At 36.7% G+C, this 26,509-nt stretch overlaps 3 protein-coding genes and 1 pseudogene across 3 annotated transcripts; all 4 read right to left on the reverse strand.

The window, feature by feature from the left end:
• Positions 1-1,206: 1,206 nt before the first annotated feature.
• Positions 1,207-12,833, reverse strand: LOC141906065 (uncharacterized; annotated as a pseudogene).
• Positions 12,834-17,613: 4,780 nt separating this feature from the next.
• Positions 17,614-18,705, reverse strand: LOC141906139 (uncharacterized). Its single transcript, XM_074795386.1, has one exon. It carries the CDS (start codon positions 18,703-18,705, stop codon positions 17,614-17,616), a length of 1,092 nt encoding a protein of 363 aa, XP_074651487.1.
• Positions 18,706-18,775: 70 nt separating this feature from the next.
• On the reverse strand, positions 18,776-19,288 carry LOC141906222 (uncharacterized). The gene has a single exon (XM_074795491.1). The coding sequence runs from the start codon at positions 19,286-19,288 to the stop codon at positions 18,776-18,778; it is 513 nt and encodes a 170-aa protein (XP_074651592.1).
• A 743-nt stretch (positions 19,289-20,031) lies between these two features.
• Positions 20,032-23,008, reverse strand: LOC141906304 (uncharacterized). Its single transcript, XM_074795587.1, has 4 exons — positions 22,723-23,008; positions 21,594-21,748; positions 21,328-21,544; positions 20,032-21,212 (listed from the first exon to the last, which is right to left on the reverse strand). The coding sequence occupies exons 1-4, from the start codon at positions 23,006-23,008 to the stop codon at positions 20,032-20,034; spliced, it is 1,839 nt and encodes a 612-aa protein (XP_074651688.1).
• Positions 23,009-26,509: the final 3,501 nt, after the last annotated feature.

Below are 26,509 nucleotides of genomic sequence, written 5' to 3' on the forward strand. Positions count from 1 at the left end.
AATTCTGAAACAACTGCTATTAAAAATGAAAATACTTCTGAATTTCCAAAATTGACAATAAAAAAATGGATTAATATTTTAGAAAAAAAAGCAAAAAAATTTATTTTTTTAAAATTAATTCAATATCACCATGTGGGTGCCGTACGGCACCATCTCACTACTTTTGTCTATCTACGCGGAGCAATTAAATTGTCCAGATAAGTCATTTCGGATTCTAGATATTCATTATTGTAATTATTTTATTTTTTATTTAATCAACAATTTCTAAATCATGATGACTGTCTTCAATTTTTCCATGATAGATTATTTTAAATCCTTCTAAATCTTTTAATTCCTCTGTACTCAATGAAACCCATTTATCAGGTAAAAATACTTTAAATTCTCGCGTTGTACTAACGCTACAGTAACTTAAATTTGCAGATACTTTCTCTCCATATTTAGTTTTAATCTTTTCTAATTTCAATATTTTATGTTCAATTTCTTTTGTAACATCGGCTAACTTTTTTATTCGGACTTTTATTTCATACTTTTTTATTTCTGACTTTCGTCGAAAACCCTCTTGAAATTCTGTTGATTATTATTATTATTATATATTTTCCGCCGATTTCGTCAAATAAAATTCATCTTCATTCAGATTCGGCAACTGACAGCTTCGAAACGAAATGTATAAATTGATACTGTAATAACGGTCTCTCTGAACCAACAGATTGTCTGAATGTACTTTCCATCCTATTTGAAACCTAAAATTACTTATTAGGTTACTGTAAATAAAGAATTGAATTGAATTGTTAGACAACAAGCACCGGCGAAATAACAGTTTGTGACGTCATTTAGTAAGTAAATAAAGGAGGGCTCCGAGAATTTCCAAATCACGGGGGACTATACTGGGGTTAGACCATTCAACCAAAAAGAGGATTGCTCCGATAATATCCAAATCATCTCATTTTATTTTTCCATCGAATGCCCGGTAATTAATTTTTCCTTTCGATCACATGCATCCAAAAAACCCGTTATCGCTGCTTTGAAGCTATATTTTCAAATTGTTTTTTTCCTGGTTTTATTCTGTTATTTATTGTTGCTAAGAATGCTTTTCTATCTGCCATTTATTAGGGGAAAAAATTATTTGTGGTGATGAGGGGTGTCTCGACCTCACGACCTCTGGTATGAAAGCCTACTTTTCCTATTACTCGCGTATACAACTGCACGTTAACCATCTTGTGATGCGTCTACAAATGCGTGTAGTTGCACCTTCTTTGGTGTTGCCTCCGATGCGACTCGTATGCACCTAGGTATTCTTATCTTGTGCAGATCGTCTAGTTCTGCAAACCATTTCTTTATCTTCTTCTCGAGATCTGGATTCAGCTCTTCGTCCCATTCTACACCGTCCACCCACATCTCTTGCATGATTATCTTAGACCGTAAGATAAATGGAGTGAGACATCCGAGTGGATCAAACAATGAGGATATCTTTGATAAAACCTTTCTTTTGGTGTACGCAAATCCTTCATCTGGACTCTTAGCTTGGAATTGAATTGTATCTTTCTCTGCTTGCCATGTTACACGTCTTAATCTTAGGAAGATTCCCATCATCTAGATTGATCTCCGCTACTCTATTTTCTTCAGGTATTTGTCGTAATACCTCTAAAGAATTCGACATCCACTTTCTTGCGTGCATGCCTGCCTTGCTCCACAACTGAAATAACTGAGAATATAATTCGATGGCTGTTTCGATATCTTCAACTGAATCCATACTATCATCCATATACGTCGAGTTGAGTACAGTCCTCGCTGCCAATGGATATCTATCTTCTTTCGAGATACATATTGAGCAAGGAATGGCGATGAATTTACCCCAAACACGACTCGATTAAACTCGTATACATCTGATGGCCTGTTCGTCTGCAGGTCCCGCCATAGGAGTCTGTGGTATTGCCTATCTTCAGGTGCTATAGATATTTGAAGGTACATCTCTGCGATGTCACACACAATAGCTATCGGATATCTTCTGAATCTCAACAACACGTCAAACAAGTCTCCCTGTAGCTTCGGCCCTTGATAGATCGTATCGTTGAGTGATGTGCCTGCAAACTTCGCTGAAGCATCAAAAACTATTCTTGTTTTTGTCGTTCACCTATCTGGACGAATCACTGGAAAATGTGGTAAATACCAATGACCGCTGCTGGTGTCTTCTCCTTTAGGTATCTTTTCTATGTATTTCTGGATCGTCGTTTTATACGCCTCTGCTATTTCTGGATTTCTTCTCAACCGACTTTCTGTGTTCTCAAGACGTTTGAGTGCAACCTGGTAATTGTCTTCAAGTTTTCTTATTTCACCCTTCCATGGTACTGCTACTTCATAACGCCCTTCTTGGTATGTTAGCGACCCTTCCACTGTCTTGAGCGCCTGTCGATCTTCGTGACTTAGGATTTCTTTTGTGGACCCAAAGTTCTCTATTTCCCAGAACTTCTCAACTGATGAACTAAGTTCTTGATCGGCTTTGCAGAAAGTATGTACTTACAAAGTTCGTCTGAATATTCGTTGTTCCATCCGTTTTTCCTGATGGACAACCAATACAAGTCCACCCAAGTGGTGTTAATCTTGCCACTGGCTCTTTCGGTCTTCCGCGTATATCTCTATACGAATAATGTAGTTCAATGTTGTCTATACCTATTAACATGTCTACAATAGGTCGTTTTCCTAAACGTCGGAACTGTATGCCTTTCAGATGATTCCACCTATCTCTATAGCCGTTCCAGTCAACTGCTTTCATCTGGCCTGTTACTCTATCTGTGGTGTATACACTGACTAGGGTATCTACCTGTCCGTTCACACTCTCTAACTGTACTTCTACTGGTGTAGTTATAAACGTCTCCGTTTGTCCATGATAACGTTTACCGTTAATTTTTCCATCGACCCCCTCAGCCCTAGTTCTGCAGCTACGTCACTGTTCAGGTATGTTTTGGTGCTTGCATCGTCTAGTAAGGCGTTGATTCGAAGTTTCTCACCAGTTTTCAAAATCACTGGTACTGTTCTCATGGTTATGAAGTTGCATCTGGTGTTCCGAGTTATCAAGCTTACGTCTTCTGATGGCTGCGTGTTGCAACGTTCCCCTTCCGTGGCAGCGCTCTGGCAGTAGCTCGCTCTAGGTGCGTCGACGTTTATTAGTTTTTCTCTATGCAACAATCGGTTGCGTGTATCTTTACATTTTGTTGACTCCGCAAAGAAATAATACTTTCTAAAGGTAACAATGATTTGATTAACTTAAGAATTGAAAAACGTCAATTATATTATTCTAATTTTGATAATAAACAAATTATTTATAATGAAAATTCATCAAATATTGGAATTCAATGTGATTTAGAAAGCAATAATTCTTTTAAAGATATTGCAATTCAATGTGATTTAGAAAGCAATAATTCTTTTAAAGATATGGCAATTCAATGTGATTTAGAAAATAATAAATCTTTTAAAGATATTGGAATTCAATGTAATTTAGATAATGAATTTAATAGATTAAATCCTAATGAAAAAATCCATTGTTATTGCGGAGGTAAACATTTAAAATCACATAAATCAAAGCATTATCAAACAATTAAACATAAAAACTGTGAAAAGAGTAACAATTCTACATTGAAAATAAATAAAGTCATCAAATAATTATTGAAATTAAGTTAAATGATTTAGATATCTAATAGACTGTTAAAATGATAAATTGTTTTACTGTTAAAATAATAAATTGTTAGACTGTTGAAATGTTAAATTGTTAGACTGTTGAAATGTTAAATTGTTTGGCTGTAAATTTAATTGTTATTTGATTTAATCATTTAAAAGTTTAATATTTTTAAAATGATTATAAAATATTAAATTAAAAACTAGCAAATATTTATAATGTTTTTAATTTTTTTCGTAAATAAATGGATGGTTTCATTCCAACTGGAAAAAGTGATTTAAAACATTATTTAGTTGCTGGAGGTTTAATTTTGGCTGCGCTATACTTTTATTATGGAAATATCAGTAAGGATTTGATTAATGAAAATAATAAATTAAGTAAGAAATTGAAGAAATTAAATATGTTAAGGTGTTTGGGTCCGCTGGACCGTTAGAGGCTGGGCAACACAGCCAGTTCCACGAGGGTGTAGCAATATGTGCACATTAGTATGTAGTTTAAATATCCACAGTAGAAAAAGTTGTATTTAGGTCCGTAAGACCGTTAGAGGCTGGGTGACGCAGCCAGTTCACGAGGGTGTAGCAATGTAACAATTATATCATTCACAGTAGAAATAAAAACGAGTAATTCATATTGAGAATGTGAGGTACACATTGTGTTGTTTCTTTTATATATAGTAAACAGGCGTCGGTGTATGACTGTATTATATTGCAAGTCATTGCAAATAGTACTGATAGCCTAATCAGATAGATGGCGTGTGTATCAGCAACACATTCGAGGCCTTACGGTGGCGGGTAGTGGTGAGAACCGATATGGATGTTAGATTTGTGCAAAGGTGGGACGGGCTTTCCTCGTCTCGTGTGGCTCATTGGATTGAACTTCAAAACAAAATTTACGATATTTAGGTGGGTTGTTAAATTCAATAGGCCTACGACCAATCTGTCCGGATGTTAGGCCTACGCATATACATAGGCCTACATAGGCTAGTAGCCTCTACTAGGTTAAGCGTTCGCTGTGGGGGAAAGGAGATCGTTCGCTGTGTCGCTTGAAGTGTTTATCGAGTTTTACGCGACCTTAAGGCTTTAGTATGGTGGCTGATAAGGGCCATGCGTAAAAAAAAACATGTATATGCAAATGAGGGCGACATTATGACAAAACGACAAAACTTAAATAACGCGGCAAAACAATAATTTTGGTTTTGTCGCCCGCGACAATTCATTATTTTGGTTTTATCGCCCGCGACAATTCATTATTTGGTTTTATCGCCCGCGACAATTCATTAATTTGGTTTTGTCACCCGCGACAAAACAATATTTTGGTTTTGTCGCCCACGACAATTCACCATTTTGGTTTTATCACCCGCGACAATTCATTATTTTGGTTTTATCGCCCGCGACAATTCATTATTTTGGTTTTGTCGCCTGCGACAATTCACCGTTTTGGTTTTGTCGCCCGCGACAATTCACCATTTTGGTTTTGTCACCCGCGACAATTCATTATTTTGGTTTTATCGCCCGCGACAATTCATTATTTTGGTTTTATCGCCCGCGACAATTCATTATTTTGGTTTTGTCACCCGAGACAATTCATCATTTTGGTTTTATCGCCCGCGACAATTCATTATTTTGGTTTTGTCGCCCGCGACAATTCACAATTTTGGTTTTGTCGCCTGGACAATTCACAATTTTGGTTTTATCGCCAGCGACAATTCATTATTTTGGTTTTGTTGACCGCGACAATTCTTCTTTTTTTGTTTTGTCACCTGCGACAATTCATTATTTTGGTTTTGTCGCCCGCGACAATTCACCATTTTGGTTTTGTCGCCCGCGACAATTCACCATTTTGGTTTTGTCGCCTGGACAATTCACCATTTTGGTTTTGTCGCCCGCGACAATTCATTATTTTTGTTTTGTTGCCCCCACAATTCTTTTTTTGGTTTTGTCGCCCGCGACAATTCATTAGTTTGGTTTTGTCGCCCGCGACAATTCAATATTTTGGTTTTATCTCCAGCGACAATTCATTATTTTGGTTTTGTCGCCCGCGACAATTCTTCTTTTCATTTTGACGCCTGCGACAATTCATTATTTTGGTTTTATATTTTGTTTTTGTCGCCCGCGACAATTCATTATTTTGGTTTTATCGCCTGCGACAATTCAATATTTTGGTTTTATCGCCCGCGATAATTCATTATTTTGGTTTTATTGCCCTGTGACAATTTATTATTTTGGTTTTGTCGCACGAGACAATTCATTATTTTGGTTTTATCGCCCGCGACAATTCATTATTTTGGTTTTGCCGCCCAAAGAAAATTTTGAAGACGCTTTGATCAATTACCTTGATCTTTCGTTTATATTTGAATCTACCAAAGGCCCATCAGCATAAGAAAATTTGGTCGATCTGACTCAAGATGGCCGTCCTATGACCTTTTTAGTGCCCAAAAATGTCAATTTTGGCCAGAATTCTAGGTCCTGTAGCTTCCTACTGGTTTGCCATTTCTCATTGCAATTACTGATGGATATTTTTTAGAGAGGGATGTTTTATACCTGGGACAGGTATTTTTGATCAGCCAATTATGACGCAATTGGCGGCCATCTTGGTGTCATCAGTACTCATTCGTAGGTGGGAAAAAGTTTTTCCACAATTAATCGATACCTAAGCATATTGTGTTACTATATTCAATTGGAAAGTTGTAGCCCATGACGTGTTCTATGATTTTGGTGAGTTTCAAGGTCATTGGTTTTTGTATGTGGCCATCAGGGGGCGTTGAATAATACAATAACTTAGTATCGCTATATTATATTTGTACCAAGGCATATTTTGTTACCATGATCAATGGCAAAGTTGTAGTTCATGACATCGTCTATGATTGTGGTGAGTTTTTAAGGACATTAGTTATTCCATATAGTCACCAGGGGGCGTTGAATAGTAGAAAAGCTTAGTTTTTCCTTATTAGATTGGTACCTAGGCATAGTTTGTTACCATGATCCATTGCAAAGTTGTAGTTCATGACATCGTCTATGATTGTGGTGAGTTTTTGAGGACATTAGTTATTCCATATAGTCACCAGGGGGCGCTGAATAGTAGAATGGCTTAGTATTTCCTTATTAGATTGGTACCTAGGCATATTTTGTTACTATGATCAATTGCAAAGTTGTATTTCATGACATGTACTACGATTGTGGTGAGTTTTAAGGTCATTGGGTTTTGCATATGATCACCAGGGGGCGTTGAATAGTAGAATAACTTAGTATTTCCATATTAAAGTTTTGAAGACGCTTCAAGGTAATGTCTTGATATTTGGTTTATACATGTATCTACCCTAGACACATCGTCAGCCCAAAAACTGGCCCTGTCAGATTCAAGATGGCCGACTGGCAGCCATTGTTGTTTGCCAAAATCAGCACTTTTTAAACATTTTCGGAGTTTTCGTGGGAAATTTTGAAGACGCTTTGATCAATTACCTTGATCTTTCGTTTATATTTGAATCTACCAAAGGCCCATCAGCATAAGAAAATTGGGTCGATCTGACTCAAGATGGCCGTCCTATGACCTTTTTTGTGCCCAAAATGTCAATTTTGGCCAGAATTCTAGGTCCTGTAGCTTCCTACTGGTTTGCCATTTCTCATTGCAATTGCTGATGGATATTCTTTAGAGAGGGATGTTTTATACCTGGGACAGGTATTTTTGATCAGCCAATTATGACGCAATTGGCGGCCATCTTGGTGTCATCAGTACTCATTCGTAGGTGGGAACAAGAAAATTAATTTTAGAAAATTATTTGACGCCTGCGAAAAAAATGTATAATTTCTGGGCTAAGCTAATGTGGAATTGCAAATTTGAAATCGAAGTTTTAAGAAATTTGGGGAATGATGAGATTTGGCGATTGGGTAGATGATACAGCGGGTCTTCGACTCTAGTAGTGGTTTAAATTTTTTTATTGAAAATTCTCAATAATTGATCGCGGACTTGCGACCGACTTCATTTACTTATGCCTCTAAGCTGGTCTGCAACTTCATTGCCTCCATGGTTGAAGAACGAGCTCTTCTGATGTCTGCTTCATCATGACTTCGAGCATATCGTGTGGCCTAGCCAGCCGGCCCGGGCCACGGGTTTGGCTGTCACTCGATATCCTAGAGTCTTGAGTCTGGGTGGGTTGAAGTAGACATTGTCATTTAAAATAACATGCTTATGTTGTTCTGTATGAATTACCCGTGTGTCATGTATGTTGTATTAATTTATTTTAAAATTTGTATTTATTGAATTTGGGAATTTTATCCCGAAATTTCAATGTTATAAGGATCAATAAAGAATTGAATTGAATTGTCACCTAATACACATGCCATCAGAGGACGCGGAGCCGTATATGATAGCTATGCTATTATAAATTGCTAATATCACGAAACCTGCATACTCCTAATATCAAACATTTTCTAAAACGTTTGAATATTGAAATTATATGTTTACACATTTTCATATTGACCGCTTTTAGCCGCTGATGAAATTCACGCCGGCCCTACACACATCGTAGATAGCTTCGTCATTCCACCGGCATGCCCACGTCAGGGTCTGACTTTTATATCAGACTTCCAAATCGTGTATACATCCGCCATTTAACCGGATAATCCGATTTACTTATCATTTCTATTTATGCCTGCCCCTTCTGATATAATCATACATCCTTTACTATTACAATACGTCTTCTAATGATATTCAATGCAATATAACATTTCGACGTTCAAATATAGGTCATTATATAATCACAGGAAGCCATTCTACATCTATGTCAATAATATTTTGCCAGATTGCTTGTTTGTGTACACATAGACCTGTGACGTTTTGCACATCGATTTACGGCTGTCGTTTGTAAAATGACGCTGAATGGTTAACATTGTTTAGGTTTCATAATGGTAACGTTTTATAAGGCGTCAAAAAAGTTTTTCCACAATTAATTGATACCTAAGCATATTGTGTTACTATATTCAATTGGAAAGTTGTAGCCCATAACGTGTTCTATGATTTTGGTGAGTTTCAAGGTCATTGGTTTTTGTATGTGGCCATCAGGGGGCGTTGAATAATACAATAACTTAGTATCGCTATATTATATTTGTACCAAGGCATATTTTGTTACCATGATCAATGGCAAAGTTGTAGTTCATGACATCGTCTATGATTGTGGTGAGTTTTTAAGGACATTAGTTATTCCATATAGTCGCCAGGGGGCGTTGAATAGTAGAAAAGCTTAGTTCTTCCTTATTAGATTGGTACCTAGGCATAGTTTGTTACCATGATCCATTGCAAAGTTGTAGTTCATGACATCGTCTATGATTGTGGTGAGTTTTTAAGGACATTAGTTATTCCATACAGTCACCAGGGGGCGCTGAATAGTAGAATGGCTTAGTATTTCCTTATTAGATTGGTACCTAGGCATATTTTGTTACTATGATCAATTGCAAAGTTGTATTTCATGACATGTACTACGATTGTGGTGAGTTTTAAGGTCATTGGGTTTTGCATATGGTCACCAGGGGGCGTTGAATAGTAGAATAACTTAGTGTTTCCATATTAAATTGGTAACGAGGCATATTTTGTTATCACAATCAATTACAAAATCATAGCTGCTCACATTTTCTATGATTGTGGTGGGTTTCAAGGTCATTGGTTTTTGTATATGGTCACTAGAGGGCGTTATGTATTGAAATTGTTAGATTGTTGAGCATTTGAAACCACTGCCCAAGTGAGCATGGTGTCCCTGGACCCCTAGTTTGGTTTTGTCGCCCGCGACAATTCATTATTTTGGTTTTGTCGCACGCAACAATTCAATAGTTTGTTTTTTTCGTCTGCGACAATTCATTATTTTGGTTTTATCGCCCGCAACAATTCAATATTTTGGTTTTAACGCCCGCGACAATTCATTATTGTGGTTTTATCGCCCGCGACAATTCATTATTTTGGTTTTATCGGCCGCAACAATTCATTATTTTTGTTTTGTCGCCCGTGACAATTCAATATTTTGGTTTTTTCACCCGCGACAATTCATAATTTTGGTTTTGTCGCCGGTGGTTTTGTCGGAACATTAAGTTTTTGGTCGAACAGTGTGTTACTTGTTGTTTTGGAAATTTACTCGGTCTGGTATATTTTGGATTACTGTGTATGTCATTTGTCAGGACATTAAACAGAAGACGACTTAGGATACTACCTTGCGTGACTCCACTAGTTAGACCGTCTCACTCCAAGATGAGGCGTTCCGTTGATTTCGGTTACAAGTTTCCATTCACAGATAACTGCTGTGTCATTTGGGCGACCTATCATTGATACTGTTTCCTAATAGCCTGTTCAGTAATGGCTGATGGTGAGCCTTATCAAATGCTTTGTTGAAATCCACCGTTGAACAGGATTCTAAGACTGTGCAGAAAACCCGTTATCGCTGCTTTGCAGCTATATTTGTATTTATTATTTTGAGTAAGTATTAATTTGTCTGTAAAAACATGATCTTTCGGTTTTATTTTCTTCTGGTATTCACTTAAATAACTATCATCTACGGCTAAATGTTCTGGGCAATATGGTAAGTTTTCTTGTTTTAAACTTTATGTTATCAGGATATTCTAAATCAACTACAAAGAAATAACCAATTGGTGCTTCATCTTTTAAACCCATAATTGCACTTTCCCAATCAGTTTTATCATCATTTTCAACTTCTGTTAATATAAAAGTTTTGTATGGTTGAGGTTGCATCATTGCCCAACCATAAAGATTATATGCATCAATATACAATAATTTATATTCATCATTTGCCTTAAAATATCTATCTCCCATAACACCACTAATTCCACCTCTAATAGATTTTTCAAACAATAATACCATGTCTGGTTATTTTAATAAATCTAACTCTACGTTAGTGTATTTCAAACCACATTGCCAGGTTAAACCAGGACTAGAGTAGCAATAACAAGGATCAATGAGGAGAGAATCCCACAATGATAATGAAAAGTCCGAAAATGAAACTTCGAGATAGTAGTTTATTTCAACGTTTCGACTATATCCTAATACGTTTCGACTATATCCTAATAGTCATCTTCAGGAATAATGAGATACTACAGAAATTATGAGATATATATACAATCCAGAGACAAAGAGACTAATTCAAGTAATCAGAGATGATACAAACTAAAGGAAAATTAACGTAGAAACAGTTACACGCTAAAATAGATTAAAGGGAAGCAAACAAAGGGGTAATTATAAACAACAATAGTGAGTATAAATATAAATGAAACTTAAAGTCAGTAGTAAAAAGAAAGACAAACTAGGGGGCACTTAAATTAAAACAAAGGTGAATACAAGTTAAGTCAGAGACGAAATTGATGAGAGAACAAATAACAAATAATCAAAGGGGAAATCAAGTGTTGAGTTTAACCAGTTTACAGAGGAATTTTGATATAAGTTTATTATGGGGTGAAAAACCATTGTTAAGGTTTACAACGTTGTTCGAATTTTCAATAATTAATGCAGATTCCAAAATATGTCTTCTAGTTTTATCGCTGCAAGGGTAAATTAATTCAGCATTAGCAAAATCAAAATTGTGTGAAGTCTGAAAAACATGACTAGCAACTCCGCTTTCAGGTTTAAAGTTTTTTACATCTAATTTATGCTCTTTTATGCGTTGATTAAGGTTCCGACCTGTTTCTCCTATATATACTTTGTCGGAAACTTTACAAGGTATTTTATAAATTCCACAGTTTAGGGATTCGGTTTTCGGTTTGTTATTTATCAATATGTTACTAAGTTTATTATTGTATTTAAAGATAAGTTGTTTATTTAGTGCCCGAAGAGAAACTTTAGAATTCTCGAGGAAAGGTACATACGGTACAATGATAGGCTGTTTATCGGTAGCCAACGTAGGAGTTCTAAGGTTGTTATTTCTAAAATGCGTAGTACGAGCTTTAAGTAGAGCTTTTTTCAATAGGAAATCGGGGTAGGCAAGTTTTTTGAGAGATTGGTTAATATGTTGAATTTCATCGGGTAGAAATGAGGGGTCGCAAATTCTCAAAGCGCGAAGAAATAATCCTTGAGCTAAACCGAGTTTAATATCCGGAGAAGTAAAAGAGAAGTAACGGAGGTAGGATTCAGCGTTGGTAGGTTTCCTATAAACCGCGAATTTCAAAAAGGATCCACAGTTAAAAATCAAAACATCCAGAAAAGGTATTTTACTATTAGATTCCCATTCATACGTAAAAGCCAGAGACGGGTAAAGGGAGTTTAAATATATAAGAAAGTTATCAACATTGAAGTCAAAGGGAACCAAAGCCAGAACATCGTCAACATATCTGAGCCAGATTTTAGGGTGAATATCAGTATAAAGAGGCAATATTTCAGATTCAACATGTTCTAGGAATAAATTAGCTAGAATAGGACTAAGAGGATTTCCCATAGCGATACCGAATGTCTGTTCGTAAAAACAATTGTTGAATTCAAAAAAGGAGTCCGTCGTACATATAGAGATAAGGTCGATGATACAATCCGTAGGAATGCCGAAGTTAATATTAAGTGATGGTAATCTGCGTTTTAAGAAATCAAGAGTAGGTCCAAGAGGAACATTGGTAAAAAGGGAAGTAACATCAAATGATATAAATTTGTCGTTGCCAGGAATAATATTCTTAATACGTTCAAGTAAGTGTTGATTATGGCGAAGGTGCGACGGAGAGAACGAACCGAGCACCGGAGATAACTGTTTCGCGAGAAATTTAGATAACCGGTATGTAGGAGAATTACAATTGGAGACTATAGGGCGCAGTGGAACATTATCTTTATGAATTTTAGGCAATCCATAGATATATGGTAAAGAGGGAAGACATGAATGGAACTTATTCAGAGTTTCTTTAGCGGAGGGGAAACGTTTAATAATATCCGAAAGACTTCTGTTGAAATTAGCTTGCATAAGAGGAAGAGGATTCGATTTAAGTTTCTTATAAACACCAGGATTATCCAAGAGAGATTGCACTTTAACATTATAATTATCCCGATCTAAAATCACAATCTTGCCACCTTTATCAGCCTTAGATATTTTAATAGTCTTTAACTTCCGTAGTTCTTGGAGGGCGAGCCGAAATCGACGAGGTAGATATTCAAAGAGGTTCCTGTTGAGTTGATCGCAAATAGCCTGTAGATTCATGAATATAAAGTTATAGTCCAAACTGTTCGGAGATGATTTGCGATATTCCAATTGGGTGACAAAGTCAAAAACATGTTTATCTTGATGAGGAAGAGAAAAATTCAAACCGTAGCCGAGAAGTTGACACTGAGTAGAAGATAACGTGGTTGAAGACAAATTTACTATGTTTTCGGTGTTGCTAAATCTAGTCCAAGGGCTGGAATCAATGAGTTACATATAGTCGAAACGTTGAAATAAACTACTATCTCGAAGTTTCATTTTCGGACTTTTCATTATCATTGTGGGATTCTCTCCTCATCGCGTCAACACGGATATAGTGTTCTACCAATCGTGAACAAGGATCAACATTAAAATGATTTGAATTAACTTCTCTAAACTTTCCAAATATATCAGCCAATATCATAACATCTGATTTGAAGTATAAATCTACAAATTCACCATGATTTTTTATCTTAAAATGATTCCAAATATTTAATGTTCTATCAAACACTTCATCTTTCACATACTCCCTTTTAATTGATCATAAAATTGTTCTTAATAATTATGTTACATAAAAATCATCATGCGTTTTATAAAATGAATAAGGAATTGCACCTTTAAATCTCAATAATTTAAAATCTTGTTCATTTGAATAATAATGTCGAGTTATTATAAAATCATTATCAACTAAAGTTTTTGCTAAATTATCTAATGAACTTGCTAGAAATCTATAAGAATCTAAAAATCTAATGCAACCAAATTGAAATGAAATATAATTTCAGATGTCTTAGCTAATAGTTTAAAATCATATTTTCTTACATTTGCACCATTCATAGCATTATATTCTTCTATTTCTTGAATAATTGCGCCCAATTTTCCTGATAATTGTTTCATAAATAGATGGGTATCATAGCCTGATAAATTATGAAATAATATTGGTACGAAATTAACTTTTCTTAGCTTGTAAATTGCAATCTTCATGAGCAGCTCCACGATATTTTGAATTTAAATGATCATGATCTCTAACTTTTTTATCAAATGAATAAAAACGTTTTTCACAGTAACAACAATGAGTTGCATAATTAAAATCAATTTCATCTTCTTTTGTCATAACTTTTCTTTTATTTTTGTTTAATAATTGTGCAAAATCACTTTCTAATTCAATTATTTTATTACAAAATTCATTTACTACATCTTCACCTCTAAAATAAATGTATTGACTTTGATATAATTCAGGATAATTTGATTTTATATAAATTCCATAAGCAGCAGCTCTTTGATGAACTTTTTTAATTGTATTTATAATTGGTGGGTCATGAATTATATCTTCATTTAGTTCATTTCCTTTATCCATTGATTTTAAAAATTCCTTTTTGTTATATATGTAGACCGTTCTCGTCAATGCCTCGCCGCGTCGATCTATCCAAGCGCATCTCCATATTTAGTTTTTACCTTTTCTAATTTCAATATTTTCAGTTCAATTTCTTTTGTAACATCGACTAACTTTTTTATTTCAAATTTTTTCTTTGTTGGTTTTATTCTGTTATTTATTGTTGCTAAGAATGCTTTTCTATCTCCCATTTATTATGGGAAAAATTACTTGTGGTGATGAGTGGTGTGTCGTCCTCACGTCCTCTGGCCTGAAACCCTGATATTACAATTACTTGAGTAATTCTTACATTCGATTGCTTAATTACAGGTGGAAAGAGGTCAGATGGCATGCTTAATTACAGGTGGAAAGAGGTCAGATGGCATGAAAATCGACTGATATAGCCAAAATGCTTGTACCATAAGGGGTACACAAATTATCCGAAGATCAATGAAAACTTCACCTTGTTGATCGTCAGTTGATTTAGCTGTAATTATTTGAGCCGTTAAGAACCAAACCGGATCATCCCATATTTTTTTTAAATATTGGGTTCTGACGGACATGTCAGAGTATAACCTGGGGTTCATGCTAGAGTGGATCTACCCTAACTAGGTCATTTAATCAATAAACTGTATACATTTTACTCTTCTCACTCTAAGCATTAAACCTGTTGAGAATGTGCCAAAGTGGGATATCGCAAAAAATCCCAGAATTCTTATGTAAACATGGTTGCACGTTATTTAAGTGAACAGCAAGTAAGAAAATTAATTGCGGATAATGGTCAAGGCGATGATAGCGATGATGAGGACTACATAGAACATAAAAGTGCAAATGAGTCTTCATCCGATGATTCAGGTATTTCGACTTTTTTACTATAAAAAAGACATTTTTAGTTTTTGGGATGTACCGAAATGCTTCTCATCACCTTTGTTTTGTGTATGTTGGTTACCCCATTATGGCAATGCTCGTATATAATGGAATCCTAACCCAGTAAACACTCAACTAAAATACAACGTTGATTCTGCGCTGATATTTAAACATATTGCAGCCTATGTCGATTCGATGTTGATGCTACGGTTTCTATCGATGCCTATTTCGGGATTCAAAGTCGTTGAATGTTCAATGTTGATTCAATGTATTTCCGACATTAGATTATGATATTCAAGAAATATCCATAAAAAGGATTATTTCAAATAAAAATGTTCATCATCCATAGTTTTCGTTTGCCAGTTTTCATTGAGTCACTGAGAAAAATAGCACTCGACTCGGCCACGCAGGATTCGTACCCATCTGCAGATGGCTCGAGAGGCATTGTGGGTAAAACTTGAACATGGCGGCCGTTGGAAACACCGATGCACTTAATCTTGTGAAAAATTGTTGTTCCAGTGAATCTCGAAGGTAAATATTGAGGTTTTTATTTCAGTATTTTTGTACTTAGATCAGACATTCAATATTCGTGGTATTGTACAGAATTGAATCCTGGAATAAGTCGATGCAGTCCGATATAGTTTCACCCCTTCCGATTCTTAAAATGCGCATGCTGTGGCGTGCGCGTTGTCATTGAACCATGAAGATCTTTGTGGATTCGAATCGAATCCCATTCAATAGCCGAACAATGAAAGCTGGCCTATCCCAAGTTTATCGCCGATTGCGGATCCAGAGCTTGAACCGGCGCTTTTCTGACCAATTTAGGGATCCCAGAGTTCCGTGGATCAGCTGAAATCCACTGTTTTGCCCATGTTTTGTCCGTGATTTTAATTTGTGGTCTCTAAGATCGATGTAAATTTGTTGTAAACATAATGTGGGGGGGGGGGGGTGTAAAAGCGTCCATTAACGATATGTTTTTCCGAAAAAAAAGATTGTTGAGCATTTGAAACCACTTCCCAAGTGGGCATGGTGTCCCTGGACCCCTTGTTTATATGGTCACCAGGTGACCTTGGATAGCCTTAGAACTTTGCAAACCGATTTGCAAACCAGATTTTAATTCTTTAAACGAAGCTAACCGGGCTTAGAATATACCCAAAAGAGTTGATATGATAATGTACACGGAAATATTCACGTAATGATTATAAAAATAGCATGAATATCAACAATAACTCACAAAACGTATAAGTAACACTAAATTGTTTGAAAATGTCTTTGGGAACATCGACGACCGACTCCCGGCACAATCCTTTCAGTCGAATTATTATCATTTCCAGTTGCCGTTTTAACTCGAATGATGTCTCTCAAGAAATGGCGTTTTATCGATGCTAAACAGCGTGAAGATTTTAATAGTGAAGTTAAAAGTTCTGATAGTCAACCTCCCTCAGATATAGAACCACCCTCACACAAAGAAACATCCTCAGATATAGGAACACCCTCTGAGACTGAATGAACAATCGGGCAGTGCACAAGAGTTAACTGAAGATGCTTTTACTGATTCTGATTCTGATCCCTGTCCGTACTGGTATGACGCGAATTCTACTGACAATGATGTTGACGATGCAAGCTTAGCCCAGCAATTGGCAGGATGGGGAGTTGAGAGTAAATGCACAGAGGCAAACTTTAATAAACTGCTCGCAATTCTCCGAGCTCATGGACATGAATTACCAAAAGATTGCCGTACTCTGTTGAAACGACCGCGGAAGAATAATTTTACAAGGGAACTTTGTTGGGGTCACTATGTATACTTTGGTATAGAAACAAGTATAGTCAAGTGTCTTCGTAGAAATGAGACATTTGTAATGAATGAGAATTCAGTTGAACTTTTGATAAATGTTGATGGTATTCCTTTAATCAAGTCAAGCAAAAACAGTTCTGGCCAATACTTAGGAGTTTTCCTGTTTTGATCCATTTATTATTGGCTCATGGATTGGTGACTCTAAACCTAACGATGTGGTAGTGTACATGAAAGATTTTCTAGATGAATATGTATATCTGAAAAACCATTGCATCACTTATTCCGATAAGCAGTTTTCTGTTTCCATCAATGCTTTTGTGTGTGACACCCCTGCAAGAGGATTTTTAAAGTGTACTGTTGGGCATAACGGGTATTCTTCGTGTGAGCGATGTAAGATACACGGAAATTGGGAAGGACGTATTGTATTCAATTCTCCCAAGAAATACGTTGCAAGGACTGAATGTGCTGTTTTCCCTTAGGTTAGGTCCTCGACAAGACTACAGACACGAACTCTGGTATAGACTTGATATATAATATAGATTTTATTTTGCAGTTTGGGTACTTATAGTACGTACAGTCATGCTCATTGAACTATGTTACAGAAAATCAGTCAACTACGCAAAGCAGTTACAACTGTGTATAATACATGAACATATGATACATAAATCATAATACATAAATGAATATTTCACAAAAACTTCGTACTTTCACAAATTAATCACACGTATCTTTGCACAAATTATAATACGCATCCTCCGGGGCGCAAAATGTCAATTGTCTTGTTGGAGAATATTCCTGATTCTCACGGACGCTTCTTCGGCGGCAAGACGACGCGGACGATTGATCTCTGGACGAAAAGCATCTATATTTCCTGGTACGGAAGATTCGAAGTCCGGCGTACACGTTATTTCGAGCGGTATAAGTTTAACGATCGGTCTGTTGGTCCTACCGACAGCAGTCTTCACGGTAGCTATTCGCGGAAGGTTATCTTTCCCGGTATGTATTTCCGTAACAACGCCGAGTTTCCATTTTATTCGCGGCGATTCATCGTGTATGTGAACTACATCTCCGACCCGGATTTCATCATTGTATTTACCTGACACGGATTTATACTTTTCTCTGAGCGAAAGTAAATATTCAGAATGCCACCTTCTCCACAGCTGTTGGAAAATATAACTCATTTTTCGTGATCTATTGGAAACATTTTGTTTCGTTAAGACAAATTCGGGATCTTTTGATTCAGTCTCATCAATCTCAACATGTGGCAAATTTCGTATCCTGTGTCCTGTTAAGAAATGTGCAGGGGTGATAGGGTTGGGATCAGTAATGTTGGATGACACGCATGTCAATGGACGGTCATTTACGACACTCTCTATTTCAGTGACGATTGTTATCAACTCAGTACTATTGACACGAGACCGGCCGAGTACTTTTTTCAAGCATGTTTTGACGATACCAACGAGCCTCTCCCAGTATCCGCCCATCCAAGGGGCTCGTTTTGGAATAAACGACCACTCCACATTTTCATTGCAGAGTTTATGTGTTAAGCTAGGTGAGGTCAGTAGATTCTTTATTTCCTGTGATGCGGAGCAGAAAGTTGATGCATTATCCGACATCATTTTCTGAGGTGTGCCTCGACGACTTGCAAAACGGCGGAAAGTATGCATGAAAGTTTCAACAGATAAATTGGACACGCACTCCAAGTGTAGAGCCCTTGTGACAGCACAAGTAAATAGGCATATGTACATTTTCTCAGGTTGATCAGTGACCAGGATTTCCCCTGTTAAATCCACACCGTAGATAGCGAAAGGACGTGCTTCAGAGACTCGCAGTGAAGGTAAAGGGGGGCTTTGAGGTGCCATGTAAGATTTTCCGATCACTTTTTTGCATGTAACACATGAACGAATGACAGATTTGACAACTTGTCGTACTCTAGGAATCCAGTACTTTTTTTCGAACTACCGTCACAGTTTGATTGACTCCCTGATGGAATGACCGATTATGACTATCCCAAACGACTAACTTCGTGTATGGATCGTTTGGCGGCAATAGAATTGGAAATCGCGTCTCAGATGGAATATGAGCATTATGAATACGACCTGCAGATCGGAGTATGCGGTCTTTCAAAAACAAACGCAATTGATTGATGATTTGATACTGCCTAGAAGGTAGGTTTTCACTGAGGCATTTTATTTCATGGTTGTAGTGAGTATTCTGAACTGATTTTACAAGGAATAACTCAGATGCATGTAACTCCGATATTGTTAATTCGTCTGTGTTTCTAATCTTTGACTTCAAACAATTGATATAACGAAAAACATACGCAGTCGTGCGTAGCAATGTGCGAAGTGAAGAAAAATGAGAAAGATCAATAATAGGCTCGAGGTAGACGAATGTATCTCTGCTCAACAAAGATATCTCCGTATCATCAGAAACGGTTTCCATTACTCCAGGATTTGAGGGCCATTTATCAATAATGGTAAGCCAGCTGGGCCCTTTTAACCATAGTAGGCTTTCATTCAAAGATTGACCGTTGAAGCCCCTACTGAGAATGTCAGCCGGGTTATCTTGAGATGGAACGTATTTCCATGGATTTGTACCGACCAATTCTTTGATGACTTTGACTCGGTTTTTTATAAATAGAGGTAGATTTTTGGATGAAAGGATCCACCCTAAAGTAACCAGACTATCCGTCCAAAGATGAACATGTGGATTGATCTCAGAGTTTAAACTCTCAATGATGTGTTTTGCTAGCTTCGAAGCAACAACAGCTGCACACAGTTCTAGTCTCGGAATAGAGACTGTCTTTACCGGAGTTACTCGACTTTTGGCGATGATCAAATTTGAAATCGAGCTTCTATTGCAACAAAGATAGGCACATGCCCCATACGCTTTTGCTGATGCGTCGGCAAAGACATGTAAATTCAATACATCAGTACGAAAAATTGGATCCGGGCATCTGGGAATAGAAAAAGTAGAACTTATAGTATGTAAGCACATGGATAGTTTCGACCATTCAGCAACAATTGAATCATTCAGTGGCTCGTCCCATTCTAGGCCCATTGACCAGAGATTTTGCATGAATATTTTCGCGCGAATAGTTACAGGGGTAAGCAGACCAAGTGGATCATATATCTTGCTGGCTGCACTCAAGATTTCACGTTTGGTTAGGAGCTCATCTGGTGCAGTCAAAGAACGTTCCACTTTAAACCTAGAAATTTGACAGTTGTAGAATTGTCAGAGACCCCATCGGAAACAGCAAGTTCATGTGTAGATTCGCAATTAGAAGCCCAAGATCTAAGATTGAATTTTGCATCATTCATTAATTCGCGACTTTCAAGATAATAGTTGTCCAATTCATCGGATGACGGAACAGATACACCGAAATTATCAACATAAACGTTAGAAAGCATGGATCTGGAAACAGTAGAATCGTATTGTAGTAGATGTTTGATAATCGTTGCATTTAGTATAAACGGGGAGGAAGTTGCACCAAACAAAACAACACAGAACCGATACTCAACGAATGGACTTTCAGGATAGCTTGGATCAGACAACCACAAAAATCTAGTGAAGTCTTTGTCGTTACCTAAAGAAATCTGTAAGAAAGCCTTTTCTAAATCACAAATGGCAGCATACTCGAATAACCTGAAGCGTAAAAGAATGGATGAAATGTCATTCTGTAAGGCAGGGTCGGGCTCAAGACAGTCGTTGAAACTAGGAGAGTCAGAATTTTCATGACAACTGCAGTCATACACGATGCGAATCGGCGTTGTAGGCGAGTCTTTAAACACGGGGTGATGAGGAATATAGTGGCATTTTCCCTCATAACGAACTGTTTCGTGAAGAGGAATTCGTTCAATGATTTTGAGGGATTCTTGTTCGTGGATAATTTTGGAATACAAACGTAACATGTCTGGATCTTTGCCTAAACGTCGAGCTGTTTTGCGAGTGCGAGTCATGCATATATCATAATTGGTAGGCAGTGATTCGTGCTCAATTTTCCAGGGAAATGGAGCTATGTATCGACCATTGTTTTGTTGAATAATGGTCTCGGAGTAACGTTGCATGAAATCAGTTTCACTTTCCAGGATTGCTATTTTATCATCTATCCCTAAACATTCTATTTTCCAAAACTCATTCAGGTTTTGCTCGGAATGATTCTCTACTAAGCTAATCATGGAAATATATTGAGAACTAGGATTTGGATATTCTACTGGACCAGATAAGACATAACCTAGTTTTGTTTTTACGGCAGTAAGGGAATTAGAATCCACATCTTTAATACAATGACCGTCTACTATTTTGTAGTAATTATCTGCACCTATCAAAATTTGGATTGTGAAGGTACCATCTCCTGGGGAATGTGCTAATTCGAGATCACGAAGGTGAGAGTAATACTTGTGTTATAGAACTAACGTCAATTGGAGTCGATATCGTAGGAAATACTAATAATTCTAATTGTACCAAGCTGCCATCTTTACAAACAATGTGAAGATTTACTACACTAAGAATTTGATGACCAGAGTTCGTCGAACCAAAACCAGAAATGTTAAGTTCTTCTTGCCTCAATGGTCGAAGATTGAGTTGTTGCGACAAGTCATGAGAAATGAAAGATCTCTGAGAACCGTCATCGAAAATTATGTTAGCGAGTGGACGGAGTTGAGGATATTCAGGGTTGAGTACGGGCGCTATTGCTGTCTTTAAAAGTATTGTACTATGACCTTTTGTGAATAACGTAGACACTGACTTTCGCTGTGTCAATTGATAAGGATACGTCTGCAGTTGGTTGATGAGACTTAACCGAGTTCAACATTGAATCACCCTGTTGCTGTAAAGGCGACTGATCCCTGTCAACGTTCGAATGAGCATTTGAAGTATTGGTAGCCAACAACTGTCGAAAGCCTGAAATTGATGAGAAGATACAATTGGATTATCAAGTACTTGATTATTTCTTGATTAAGCTTGAAATATGATGCACAAATGCTAGTGTGATGTCTTCTTTTACACAATCTACAATTATATCGAGATTTACAAGCTAATATGAGATGCGGACCTAAACAGTTGAAACATAATTTATTTGATTTTATATGAGCAACCCTATCATCCACAGATTTCAAATTCGAACAGTTTTCTGAGTTATGGTCTTTAGCCTTACAATATGTCCAATGCACAGATTTCGATTTAACAGTAAAATTTTGATCGTCTAGGATTTCGGAGTACGTTTACAGGTTGTTTCTGATTAGTGAACAATGTTGAAACTGATGGTTCTCGCTTCCCTGCTCCAGGTTCTAAAATATCTAATTCATTAAACAGAAATTGTCGTATTTCATTCAGGGAAAATCTTCTATTGCCATGAAAGCGAACAATATTACTTCTGCATTCTGGTGGCAATTTATTCAAGATTAAAGAAACTAACATATCTCGGTATGACATATCGCCAAAGTTTTCTAACGCTTGTACGTGACACTCAAAGTTATCTGTGAATTTCCTCATCGAGAAAGAGTTATACGAAGGAATTGGTTCGGACATTAACGCTTGCATATGGCTGTCGATGATTTTATGTTCCTGGCCAAAACGTCGAGTCAAAATATCAATCGCATGTATGTAATTTGCGTCAGTTAGTGTCAACCCTTGAATGCAATCCAGAGCTGGATCGCACAATAATGGTTTCAAATGCTGAACATTCGGAATCGAATGTATTGAATGAACGCCATTGAAAGAGTCCCAGAATGGTAACCATTTCATAACATTTCCGTTGAATGTGGTAAGTTCTTATTTCGGGAGATTAACTTTAATTCGGGTGTTTGAACTGTTAATATCTGACGGACAGTTTGGAGACGTTCGCGCATTAGCATATTGTTCGTAAAACAACTTACGGTCTTTCACTTTGGAGATTACATCCTCCGCCTCTTCCGACACTTTCATGTACATTTCATCGTTGTCGATCATCTCCAACATGGATTCGTTAATTATTTCGAGTTCTCGGATTTTGTCTTGTAGCTGACATGAACTACGTTGAAGTTTTTTTATGTCTGGTGGCTGGCAGGTTTGGCTGTTCGTGATCTCGTCGGCTACGTTGATGATCTTAGTAGATTGAGCTCTCTGTGCAGTTCTTTTTCTCACCAACGCCTGATAGTTGCTAGATTTCAAGATTTTTGCCATTCTGAACGGCTCGAGGGACCAAAATGTGCCGTTTTCCCTCAGGTTAAGTCCTCGACAAGACTACAGACACGAACTCTGGTATAGACTTGACATATATATATAGATTTTATTTTGCAGTTTGGGTACTTATAGTACGTACAGTCATGCTCATTGAACTATGTTACAGAAAATCAGTCAACTACGCAAAGCAGTTACAACTGTGTATAATACATGAACATATGATACATAAATCATAATACATAAATCTTCAACACTGATGAAAAGTTTAGTCAGCTGAAATATGATATCCACCAGAAAGCTAAATCTCCATTAATAGATGCTGGAATTCCTTGTGTCTCCTTGTTTGTACTCGACTACATGCATTTGGTTTGTTTGGGCGTGGTGCGTCGGCTATTAATGTTCTTGACAGGAAAGGGTGGACCAAGGTTTGCAGGTTATCTCGATTGCAGATAACACAAATATTGACTAAACTTGGAAAACTTCCTACAGAATTTGCAAGACAACCGAGAGGTTTGGATGAATTATACCGTTGGAAGGCTACCGAGTTACGGCAATTTCTCTTGTATACGGGGCCTGTAGTATTATGTGATGTTGTTTCGCCGGACATCTATGAACATTTTCTGACTCTATCAATCTCTATGTCAATACTTTTGAACCCTATTCATGATATTAGGAATGGCATGATACAGTTTGCTCGAGATCTTCTTCAATATTTCGTGCGTAAGAGTCTGGAGTTATATGGAAAAACTTTTTGTACCTATAATGTTCATTCGCTTGTACATCTACATGAAGATGTTCAGTTCTTTGGTTGTTCTCTCAACAGTATTTCATCATTTTCATTCGAAAACTTCTTACAAATTTTAAAGGGCATTGTAAGAAGTTCTCTGTCACCACTCGTTCAAGTTTGCAAACGACTACAAGAGGCAGAAAGGAATGATACCAAGTTATATCACAAAAAAGAAAGGCCAACAAGGATATGTTCAGATGACAAAGACAGTGTCTTTCTTCTCATTGCTACGGAAGAAATTTTGATAGTGAGGGAAGAACTCTACAGTTGTTTTGTTTGTGATGTTGTGAAGTTGCAGAATTATGAAAGCTTTTTTGAACAGCCGTATGATTCAAGAATCGTGAACATTTTCTATGGGTCAAATCTCAAATTTCGCAGAAGATTAGTCGAAAAAAGTTTTTTGAAAAACAAAGTTGCGTCTTAACCTTATGATGATGGCTGGGTTTTTATTCCACTCTTCCAAACTGAATAAATCGTGTACTATATTTCATAAAATGTGAGTCTATTTACATCTGACAGTTGTGGTTTTTGTTGTCATAGCTCAAACCACTCATGTTGTGAAAAGCACTAGAATAAAATTTGCAGTAGAAATTTTTTCGAAATTCCATTCAGTGTTTTAGAATTGGTTGGTTACGTAGCTATTAGTTATTTTTTGTTATAGTGACATGACTCGTTTCAATACTCTACATATCAACAGGGCCTTACCTAGCATTTAATTTTAGGGATTCGTAAAATCCGATAAAGGGCAGTTCTATTGGATTTAACATTAATATTTACAAACTTCTAGGGAGGGGGCGGTTGTTCATTCAACTGCTGCTAGGTATGGTCTTGGTCAAAAATTAATGTAGAGTTGGTTCTAGGCCTGTATCGATGTGTTCGTCTCAATAAAAATACAGTAGTAATTACGGTAAACCTTGGGTATACCTGAGAGTCAACCTTCGGGTATACCCAAGGTTTACCATGAATTGTGGATTTTTGCTTCAGATGTGGGTGAGTGCCGTTTGGAGGGAGGGAAAACGAACATTCCTAGGTACAATTCCCGAATGCTGGATAATTAATGGAGAAGTAAATTGGCCGAATGTTACTGATGCCACTGACATCATAGCAGAGATGAGACTACCCGGAGCTAATTGGCGGCGATTTAAATTGATAAAAATTAAGATGAAATCAAGTGAGTTAATTAGTTACAAGTGTTTCAGATATTCAGTTTTTGGTCAAAATGACGATTTTATATACATAACATTACATGTGTTTCTATTTCATCAAATCTTTTCTTACCAGAACTTTAGGATCTTAAGTCAACATAGATTACTTTATCGTGAGACAAATGATTGGTTTTTAAGCCTATTTTCATAAAAAGGAAGATTGTGACGAGTGTGAAACCACAACTGAAGAATCCGATGTTCCGCAAGAAAAATGACCAATAAAGAATAGAAAGTTCTCGGATTGCGAATCGAATCCTGATATCAGCGGTAATGATTGTACTAAAAAACTTACATTGTAATAGTCTAAGGATAGTGCTCTCCTCACTGCCCCCATAAAATCCAAAATGAATAAAATATAACGCATGAGTTGTTATGGTGGACTGATTGTAGACCACGTCAATGAAATTCTCAGTGCTTTACTATACAAGTATTATGTCTAATATTGGTAATCCATTCAATCAGCAATCACATATCAAACCCATCAATTTACTATAGAAAAAAACAGGGATTGGAACTTTTCATTGTTTTAAACGTTTCATCATCATGTTCGTATTTTACAACAGATTTTGTATAAGTAATTTAGTCTTCAATTGGCTGGGATATACGAAAAAATCAGAAAAATGGTCAGAAGATGGTTCAGATGATTCATATAATAGCCTTTGGAGTTGGTTAGGACTGTATGGAATGGCAGGAATCTTTGGTAAGTGTTACTTGAATAATGTATTCATGACCATTATGTTCAATTTAGGTTTAGAAGAACGTGGTTCGGATATAAGCGATACTGATATAGAAATCCTTGAGGATGATGACGGAGACACATGTGAGTACTAGGCATGTTCATATATTGAAGGTTTAGAGCAAAAACACAGGACAGTTGTTTAATTAAAACACAAATTCAACTCAACCAAATTGCTTAATAAATATTTGATAAGATTAGAACTTGATAAAACTGCGCAATAAATCGCGAGAGACGAATGAAATATGAGTCCCACAATCACAAGTTCGAAAAAGATTTAAAACATCAAAACTATAAAGAATTTATTAAAAACTCGAATTTTCGGTTTTATCCTGAAAACCATTTAGACAAATTGAAACCCACTCTCAATGCGCTTAACACTGATATCATAGTCAAGTATAATAACAAAATCTCATTTATCCAAAAATACATGTAACGCTCTGCCCAATACTCATGCCGGTGTTTATAAAATCTCTTGCTCAGATTGTGATAAATCTTATATAGGTGAAACTAGTCGCTCCCTCAGCATTCGTATTAAAGAGCATAAGAAAGATATTATTAATCAAAAACCCCAAAGTGCTGTGGCTACCCACGTTTGGGATACCAATGGTCATCAATGTGATTTTGATAATTCTCGTATAATTTTTCCGTCTCACAGTATTAGGCCACACCAAAAGAAAACCCTGTTTCTCGGGCCCGACCGACCCGATATTTCGTCATTTCAAATAATTATTTTCGAAATAAAATAAAATTGCCTACCGACCCTATTTCAA

Source organism: Tubulanus polymorphus, chromosome 1 (assembly GCF_964204645.1).
Source record: "Tubulanus polymorphus chromosome 1, tnTubPoly1.2, whole genome shotgun sequence".
In the NCBI taxonomy this organism is placed as follows: Eukaryota; Metazoa; Nemertea; class Palaeonemertea; order Tubulaniformes; family Tubulanidae; genus Tubulanus; species Tubulanus polymorphus.